This window comes from Pollicipes pollicipes, unplaced genomic scaffold (genome assembly GCF_011947565.3).
Source record: "Pollicipes pollicipes isolate AB1234 unplaced genomic scaffold, Ppol_2.1 Scaffold_4295;HRSCAF=5057_pilon_pilon_pilon, whole genome shotgun sequence".
NCBI lineage: Eukaryota > Metazoa > Arthropoda > Thecostraca > Pollicipedomorpha > Pollicipedidae > Pollicipes > Pollicipes pollicipes.
The window spans coordinates 35,272,827-35,283,480 of NW_023596461.1; the positions used below are offsets into that span (position 1 = coordinate 35,272,827).

The following is a 10,654-nucleotide window of genomic DNA, read 5'->3' on the forward strand; positions in this document are numbered from 1 at the left end:
ACTGCGCGCCATGAACGAGCTCAGCAAATATTTTTGGTTAAGACTTAGCCAAGAGCCGGGTGATGTTGGGGGCTTAGAAGGACAGTAATGGGTCCGTTTCGGGAATACAGACCGTAAAGATAAATGGAATAGGAAGGTTCAGAATTAAGTAATGCGATTCATAATGCGTGACTAGCCGCGTAAAGTTGCTAAAAGAATACTGACCCAGGATATGGAGCATGGTGGGATGAAAGGATGAGACGTTCAGACATGATGCCAATCATTAAACATGAAATAGATGAAGTGTCTACACTCGATCCGGGGATCAATCAGGCGTAAACTGATACCATTACGAATGACACTTGCTCATTAACCGACATGTTCAAAAACAGCCTGGGCAATGACGAAATTAAGCGCTTTAGTATTCGAAGATTTTATAGAGATATAAGTGCTGAACTTAGAGAACACATCAGTTCACCTATACAGAAAACAGCATAAAGTTGAAATGATTTGGTACTACAGAAACATACGAGCTAACAAAAGGATGGTATTTATTAAAAGTCTAAACCAGCAAGGAATCAATATGATTGACAATTTAACGATGAATGCTCGACGCATAATGGACATAAACCACATTATTCACGACATTTTAAGGTCGGGACCGAACTCGTGGCACAGCAAGCGCTATTACGAACAATACCACACAGGTTTAAGCTGATGGTCGGAAGGAAACCTTGGCAGATGTTCAAATGACGTTGCATGAGAGAAGTGTCATTGTCATACATGGCTGGATGGACTTATATACGTTAGCAAGGCAGAAGACAAGCTGGCTTACGTGCCTTCGCATACAACCGCTCAATACCGCTGGAAATGGCGCTGATTTCAGCAATTTCAGCTGTCGGCAATACGTAACGAAACCTGCCAACTGGCTATGCGATCTAAAAATGAGAGACGTGGCTGGGGGTGCCACGTGCGACTTACCTTGTTAGAACTAATATCAAATGGAAGTCAGAACAGAACTAAAATGGTGTGATCTGTCCCAAATCTCTTAACCGTCTACGGGCAGTGAATCCTAAAAACAGAGGTGCACAACATAGTGACGAGCCGCAATTTTAACTTTGTAGATGTGATTTGGGCAGGACTGCAACTCAAAAACATTGAGATTTACTCCCATACTGAGATCATCCAACAAGTTCAGAACATCATTGTTCCTGTCACTGTGCATGCCCATGGGAAGTTTTCCTGAAGTTTCTGTTCAAGTAAACGGGTGTTAAAAACTACATCTCGTATTTACAGACCCTAATCTTTTGAAGTGCGCAATTCGTGTCAATTTATTGACACGAGTTGAAACACCTTGGCTCGAGCGAGAGTGGATGTCACGTATCGGGGAATTTGACAAGAACTAAGAAGTTGCGTTAGAACACTCCGTAATGCACTGTTATGTCAATGGTCATTCTTGGATTTTACATTCGACGCCAATGTAGAGATGGGCAGTCATTGCCAAACAATATGTATGAGACCTACTATGCCCTACCATCTCCCACAGTGACGCGGAATAACTTATACAAATGTAAATGTCACGTTGCCAGGTGGAGGTTCTGTGTAAGGTTAGGGTGTAGAGCAAACTGGGCTGACAGATGTTTTTTTCTGGTTGAAAGCTTGAAATGAAGGAACCCTGATGAAGCATGTGGCAGCCAGACCTAAAGAATACCTATAAACACACGAAAGCTGACGCCAACCGGCCTTTCTCATCGCGGCTGCTGTGTCGGGGGGCGGACTGGTGGGTGGGTTATTTGTGAATTTTTTGTCTTGGTGATGGCCGTAAGAAAAGCTTTCGTGGACTGTCCGACATGCCCAACGTAGCGTTTGCCAGCTTCTATGGCAGATTATTAAAATCAAAGCACGATATGCTGTGCTGCTGCTGTTGCTGCTTTGCTGTTGGTTATTTGGACAATACTTTATCGGCGACCCATCGTTGCGTGCACTGCTGTAGTCCTGACACTGATATCATGTGATATGTACTGTTGTCACCTGTCCTTATTGCTTGTAACTTGAAATGGGGTGTCGTGCCAAAATTAATAAATCTGTAACATTGTCCTTATTGTTTGTAACTGGAAGTGTGGTGTCATGCGAAAACTAATAAATTTGTAACCTTACCATGCATTGATTAACAAAGCATTGCTGTTGCTATGGTAAAAATGGTAACATTGGGATACCCAGAATGTTTTTTTTTTTGCTTAGGATTGTTCATGCAATTAATAGTCAACCCTGATATAACCATTGTGATGTAGAGACATTCTTGCCGTAGACAGTCCTTTGGCATTGTTAAATATTTTTTACCGGTTATTGATAACTTATAAGCTGCTATCTGATAGACTTGACAAAGAGTATTCCAACGCAACTTTATATTAGTTCATCACTCAGCATTCTTGCCTTGTCGCTTACATTTCGCCACCTCCACCAACTATAGAAGCTTGTTTTCAATGGGTGCCTCTAATGTCGGCGTAATCCGTTAGCATGGCATTGCTATATGTTTATGGAAGACGAAGTGTCACTTCCACACGCCAGCATTCGTGCTGACACAAACTCAGGCCAAACCTAACCCTCTCTCTCTCTCTCTCTCTCTCTCTCTCTCTCTCTCTCTCTCTCTCTCTCTCTCTCTCTCTCTCTCTCTCTCTCTCTCTCTCTCTCTCTCTCTCTTCTCTCTCTCTCTCCTCTCTCTCTCTCTCTCTCTCTCTCTCTCTCTCTCTCTCTCTCTCACTCGCTCTCGCTCTCGCTCTCGCTCTTACTCTTGCTCTTGCTCGTGCTCTTCCTCTTGTGCCTGTTCTCGCTCTTGCTCTTGCTCTCGCTCTCGCTCTTTCGCAAGCTGTCTCGCTCGCGTTGTCCTGTCTGATTACAATTCGTTGTGATTTAAGACTTCAAAGTTTAATAATGATTTAAAACACAAATTATCAATAACTGGCTCAAATTTGTTCGTGATTGAATTTTGTTGGGTATGACTCTGATAGTGATGCACGAAACAGGGATATATTCATGAGCTGAAACACCTTGGCTCGAATTTCGTATGCGAGAATTCGATCGGAACTAGGAAGTTGCGTTGGAACGTAATGAAGTACCAATACCAGTACTTGCCCTTGTACACCCCTGCAATAAAAGTGCTAGTATTTCTCTCAGTTTGCCAGCATTCCTTTGTCGTGTTGAAACACAAACATCAAGGTAGAGGCATGCATCAATGTTAATAGTCATCAATATATCAGGCATCAATATATCATATTTTATTGGAAGTCAGTAGGCTGAAGAATACCAAACCATGCTCTCTCTCTCAGAAGAACAAACATCGCACGCACACTCCCAATCACATCAATACCAATACAAGGCACTGGCACACACCATAAGTTATCACACGCATTTCGAGCACCCGATTCACACTCTTTTGTCAAATATGTGTGATCTCACATTCGCACAGCTCGCAGGACTATTAAAGTGCAGGTTTTGTCACTATTTCCGCACAAATCTTCAGTCACAACACCGGGCTTCACCGTGACCTCACATCGAAACAACATCTCAACGGGTGTTCATGATAATCCGGCTCAAGAGCTTCTTCTTGTGCAACACAACTTGTTGAAGATCTAAATTTGTGGTACCATGTGTGTTAAATGCTTAGATACATATATATATATATATATATATATATATATGTATAGAATAACTGTAATGCTTCCCTAATTGCATAATGTCTTGCTAACCCATAAAACCGTGCAAGGTTCTGTGCTCCAGTACACAAGGCGCCAAACAAGCTGTCTGTGGGAGATTAGTTAGCAGAATAAGAAAACAATCCCCAGCGGGAGAAAAAAGACAGACTTGCCGTCGCGTCTTCTTATTTATAGCTTCGGGAGAGTGCCCATTTTTGGGTCGCCGTACTTTTTTGCAGACAGTGGCGTTTTTTATAGCATTGATCTATGGCTTAGCACTATGGAAAAATGACCCGTTCACGACGATTGTCGCACAACCGAAATTGCTCACGCTTGTGTTCGTGACACGCATTCAGCAGTAAAATCTTACTGACAGCCAATCATCTTCCGCGGTCCGTACCACATGTGGTGCATCATCGTCTTTGCGAATGTATCAGCGGCTATGCTGTTTTGACCATAAACATAAAACAGCTTCTAATATCATGGCGATCTCATGACGTTTCTATGGCGTCATTTATCAGAAGGTGATTTTGAAGTTGGCTGTAAATAAGCCTTTTCGTAGTTTGCAGGCGTGTAACTCAGGAAGCAGAGCGTTTTATGTCTTAAAAGGGCATATCCGTGAACTGCATCAAAATGTCCTCACGATGGCTAGCTCAGTCTAAAACGCCATAAAAATGTGGAACATTCCGAAATTTCTAAGGCCACCTGTTTTTGGACAACGTGCCGGTGGGCGGAAAAAATACTGACTTTCGCATCACAGGCTTGAAATCACTCGTCAGGCATTTTGGTTATCGCGTTTCACATCTAGGCACATTTTCTCGTAAACGTCACTGTTGAGCCTGGCATACACCTACTACTTATCAGCTGTAAGTCAAAGGTGAGAAGCACATGTCAACAGGATTTCCGTGGGCATTTCCATTCGGTCCATCATTCCACTTTTGGAGTCACGAATATGTCCGTTTTCTTGTACACCAATGTATTACTTTTATCATAACAACACTTGACACAAGACTCTCCAAAAATAACGTGGTCTCACCTGGCAAATTGGTTCTCACACACCAGAAAACACTAGGTGTTTAGTACATGGTCTTGTAGGCCGGCGCACGGGCATGCGAGCGACCAGGCTTGTAGGCCGGGACCGGGTGGTAGCTAGGCTTGTGATCCTCATAGCGGGGCTCCCCAGTGTAGGTCATCTCGGCGATGTAGCCTCCGTAACCGTCGTGGTCAGCGACGTACGTGACGTGCTGAGCACGGCCGTCCGGCAGGTTGACCGAGTAGTAGCCGATGACATACTTGGTGTCGCTGTTCTCGTTCTGGGAGAACACGGCACCGGAGTCTATCTGTAGTGATAGTCATTAGTTTGTACGTCGCTTCAAAAGTCTCCATTCAGAATGTTTAAAATGCGAGCATATTTAGAGGGCACTGGAATCCCTCACCACGGATTATTGCTCCATACCTTCCACTGTTTCATGAGCGTGATTTTTGAATCTAATGAAACTAATCATTTAATGCTTTCATTGTTTTAAAATAGGAATCGAGAGGATCCATTGATGAAAATAAGTTGATGTGCCTGCGCCATATTTATTGCTTAGTTTATATGAAGGCAGGATCATTACATTCGTTGTCATCGAAATGAAAGCTTCTTTGGCAAAAACATTTTTCCCTTTTGTCTTTTCGTCATTCATCGGGCTGCCAAAGATCACATTTTCTTTTCTGCTCAGACTTCCTAGTTCAGTTTTGTCAGGTCTCGATGAGTGGTGTTCCATTGATTGCTTCAATTTCTTTGCAATGTCGGGATTTTTGCCTTCGATATTTGTCTTTTTGAATTGATTGTCGTTTATTTTCGATTATAGACATTAAGCAGTATAATACTCATACTCATAATATGATGAGTGGATTGGGGCAGAACCGGAACACTTAAATCTGAACACCTCTCCTAACAACAGCAAGATATGGTCATCACCGCCATGGAACCCGCGACACACTACCTATCACAGGCTCAAAAGGGATAGGGCAGCGACCTTGCAAGGTACATCTATTAAATTTGACTTGGGTATCTTAATAAATGTATGGATGATGCCATCATTCTGAAAAAACGTCAGGAAGTAAGTCAATATCAACAGTGTCAAAAGCTTTTTCTTATCAACGTTTACTCCTGAAGCATGTTCGACTTCCTGAAAACTATTGGTGATATGCTCTTCTGTAAGCCTAATCAACATATGGCTCTTCACTTTATTTCTGGAAGCTAAACTAACTGTATGTGAAGTAAAGCACCTTCGTTAAGGCAGTGCATGGGTCGGTTATACGAGATAATTCCATTTTTACAGAGAGATCCTTCAATACACTAGTACAAGACACAGTGCTTGATACAAGACACCAAAGAGCAAATCGGCTTTACATTACAAATAGGTTGTCACACAGCAGGAAACACTAGGTCTTTAGTACTTGGTCTTGTATGCCGGCGTAGCGGCATAAGAGCGAGCAGGCTTGTAGGCCGGGGCATGGGCATACGAGCGAGCAGGCTTGTAGGCCGAGGCCGGGGCATAAGAGCGAGCGGGCATGTAGGCCGGGGCCTGGGCATAAGTGCGAGCGGGCTTGTAGGCCGCTGCCGGGTGGTAGCCAGGCTTGTGCTCCTTGTGCTTGTGCTCCTCCTATCGGGCAGGTTGACCGAGTAGTAGCCGTTGACATTCTTGGTGTCGCTGTTCTCGTTCTGAGAGAACACAGCACCGGAGTAGTAGTCGTTGATGGCATAATCGAACTGGTAAGGCGTGTCGTAGTGGTCCGTCTCACTGTATGACGGCTGGTGGTAGCTCGGGCCATGGGAGTACGCTGGCTTCGGGGCATAGCTGTTCGCATGAGCGGCGGCGGCCACAGCCAGGAGAGCGGCGGCGATAGACGCCTGCAGGAATCAAATTATTATAGATTGTAGTTTATGCGTCCTTCCAGGAATATTTCGCCTAAAAATATTTCTCAGTTATTCAAGGGTATCATGGCATTGTGGTTCGAATGAGAGGTGGCACTCAAAGGTACGCGTTCTGCTTCCTGCAGCGAATAAGAGGGGCTACTGACCTTCATTTTTTTCAGAGTTAGTCTTGTGGACTAATTCTGTCAACGGCAAGTGGCACGGTTTTATAGGAGACTACTGTGGTGACCGTGCTAGGTATGAAGAGCCAGGTCTCATGACAGAATGTGTGGCGTTGTCCGTATCTAGATGTAAGTGCAGCAGTTTCCATTCCTGGTTTAGATCACATTGTGACATTTTATGTTGACACTGCAGTGCGCAAATGAAACAAATGCCGATGCATTAAGTTTTATACTGCACTAGTTGTAGTTGTTGGCATTAACTTGTACAGTCCTTCATATTTCTTCAAATGAGAATGCCTGGAAAGATGCCAATGTGTCGCATATACCCGTATAACTCATCACAAGTTACTTCATACTTCTTGTTTTCATAGATAACACAGTAGAAGCAGTTTCATTCCTCGGAAAAAACAGGAATTTGGAGATATAGTTGGGTTGATATTTCTGCAATATGCCTTTACCGAAACTATAGCAAAAGTGAATTCACTTCTGCTATTGACTTGATAAAGGCATGTTGCCGAAATATCAACCAAACTATATCTCCATTCTCCTGGGTTTTGTCTTATGAATAAGGCTAATACTACTGTCTATGTGGACAATGTTCCCCGCTAATGCACTGAAGAGCTTACGTAATGCTGCTTGATTTAGGGGATTTACCTTTCGTGCAAATGGCTCTGGCCAACTTCGCCACGTAGCATCCTTAAATGGCAAACAGGGATGTGAAACATTAGTCGATGTAGCCATTTTACGCCTGCTCATCTGCTTTTTATCAACCTTACACCATTGGAAGTGCTGGCAAGGTATCAGGATCTCATTCGAAGTGTCTGCCCAGTTGAAGGTGTAATGACGTCCACATTGTTATAAGTCTGTGGGTTGTTTAAATTATCTGCATCACCCTCACGTAGTGTTTACCTTGAAGTAAGTCACCTATGGGAAATGATGGTTATTTTTCACGAGATAACGATACATTTGGATAAAATGACGTATTCACGGGATTCAATAATGACATGTTTTATGTGAATTGCAGCTGAGGCATTAAGGTACGCCCTCGCATGGGACAGGATTTCAGGATTATTTGACAATTATATGGGCCGTGCAATGAATTGTACAAAAGTCTGGATTTTAAGAGGACATTTTCGGATGGAACAATATTTCAGACTATCGTCCCCGTCCGGTGTGGGTGTATGCACACCATGCTTAGGCCCGTGATGTCTTCAGCCGTCGTCATGTGTCCTGGGTTTTGAGGCAGACTGGATGATGCTTGCCTCTGAGCTATGGTGAGCCATAATAAAATTCCTACACGACATTGTGTATTATAGTAATATAATAATACTACACACCACGCCTGCGAATCGCATGAAGAAAATTGTGTTCCTAAAATCTGCTCCCGGCTGTGACGCACACCTGATGATAGTTAAGTACCATCCAGTCGTTCTGAGGCCTCTAAAACACTGGACGATGTCCAAAGAGGTAGCCGGCCGAAGCCTTGTTTACGTACTGACACATTATGGGGACGACAGTCGGAACGATTTTCTCATCGGTTATTCTAAAGCTTCGTCTCAACCATCCCGTAAAACTGTTACCAAATTTGTTTTTATTGGTGTATGGAGACATAGGTATAGATTTATATGTTTTGTGACGCCGTTGACCCTTGCAAGGTTAAGTTGTCCATCCCGAAACGTTGGTTTGGCCGTCCCCATATCTTTTGGTCTGTAATTTGATGAAAGCGTCGGAAAGAGGTGACCATCAGAAGATATTTTTATCATGACGATATGGTTATCTATACTTGTGGTGGCGTCGCCATGAAGGTTGCCATGGAGGTAATACGTCTTCAATAGGTCCACGTGGGCCCTCGTTGGCGAGCCATATATGGAAACAAATCCTGAAAGGTGAACCTACCATTACGCGTTTCGCCACATCAAAAATGTGGTCAGCATAACTTCAACCATCTACCTAAGTTGGGCTTCCACGGCGACTATTGGAGACTCAGCAGGGCAAGGTAAGTTCTATTTGCGAGCATTTTACGCATTGCAGACGGCGTGCTCGTGGTAAGACGATGTCTGAATATCCGCTTCACTAACTATGTTTTGTCAAAATATTTCACCTATGACATAAAACGCAGCCGCGCATACTTACATTCTGATGTATATGTTTGTGTTTGTTTGAATATGAATGTTTGACCTGTCTGATGTCATGGTTACGAAAATCATACATGGCTACTATTGTTTTAGCAGTTGCATAAGCTTCTGGAATTACGCTAGGTAGCAAGTTCCCGAAAACACAATGTTGACCTTAGTCATTTTATGTCAGTGACCTGTATTGATTTTCAAGGAATCCATGGAACTTGTATACTGCAGTTCCCGTGATCAATAACCCCAAAATGAGCATCAGACACTACCATATATACCAAGTTCTAGAATAAAAAACAGGCTAGCTTTTACTTCGGGCTGACCTTTATCCCTGACCCTAGGACACTTATATTGAAACTATGTTAGAGACGTGTGACTTCGTCTAACACTCCGTTTTTGTATCAGGTTAAACGATTGCCTAGAAACCATCTCGCTGCATCCATGTCCTGACTTTGACCTGTCGTAGGCCAGCGACCTTACAACGAACACCTGCATCTTTGATACCAAACGATCAGCTATTCCGTTGTCTACAGTGATGCAAAATCGACGCGGGTACGCTGCACCTTCGGAAACCACTCCCGAAGCCTTCAGGGGGAGATGAGCAACTTGACCTACATCCGAGCGCGTGTCGAAGTAGGTGTGTACGAGGGTTTTTCTGCTATATCAGAAAAGTCAAATAAGTGTCCGTGATTAAAACGGAACTTCAGGTTAGAAGGGTTTCATGAAAGCAAGTTTTCAGTGAGCTGTTACTCTTGGAACATGTGCGACACGTGATGTGTGGCATCATGTTTGTGCCCATTCTTGTTTAGTAATTCCACTACAAATCGCCCGGACCATAACACGGCATAGCCTTCAACTTGGATGAAAACAAATGGAAAGGGTACCTTTATGGTGAAAACACAATTATCTATGTTCAAAAACCGCACGGCATACCGACCAGGCACTTGGACCAACTGAAAATACGCAATGATATTACGAGCCTTATCCTGTTATTTAAGTAAACAAAAACACTTGCACAACACGAGGGATGGGAGAAGTGCATCCGAAAACCAAATATCTATATTTTCTGCAGATGGGTCAATATCATGTTCAAAATGTCTAGGATTTCTTCTAGATCGGTCGGAAGTCAATCTGAAGAATGGCGGATCACGCACCTATGGAAGCAGTGTGGCTCACACCTACGGTGTAACTGCGGTCATGATCTTGGAGCGATTTATGCCCATCTTAAAACCACTCATGTAGACACTATTTTTGTTACCCGTGAATTCTCTTTACATGGTGAGTGCGTGTTAATGGACCTTACGTACCTCTCGTACCTCACGAGTCGTGTATAGATGGCAACGTCTTGCGCTCCCGAGTCGTTACACCACACCGATGACCTTTATGTAAAGGTTATCTAAAGTGCCATCAATTTGTTTGCCAATATCACATCTAGAGCCGCATCAAAGTCGCCTCGTGTGCTGGCCAGCATGTGCGAAACTGCACACATGGGGTTCAATACAGCACGCATATAATTTGACCGCGGCTGTGCATAAACCAGGTCGGGATTAAACATGGGTCAGTTCGTGGAGAGCCTCATTCCCGGCAGGTCGGGGAAATGAAGAACTTCCGTTCGGCTGTTTTCAGCGAGTGGTCCCAGGGTTATTGGCTTGGATTCATACGGCACTCGACAAGAGTCCTGGTGCTTACGTTCATGTTCGCAGAGTTGGTCTTGTCAACTAATGCTGTAATTGGCGAATGGTCTGGCTTATGCAAGCCTGCGGTCTTGACCTT

General features: G+C 43.7%; 1 protein-coding gene across 1 annotated transcript in view; it reads left to right on the forward strand.

Moving 5' to 3' along the window:
• Nucleotides 1-10,434: 10,434 nt before the first annotated feature.
• Nucleotides 10,435-10,654, forward strand: part of LOC119097476 (uncharacterized) — an 8,796-nt gene continuing 8,576 nt past the window's right edge. The window contains exon 1 of the mRNA XM_037220506.1: nt 10,435-10,469. Within this exon, the coding sequence (XP_037076401.1) occupies nt 10,435-10,469 (35 nt within the window). The remainder of the gene's footprint in view (nt 10,470-10,654) is intronic.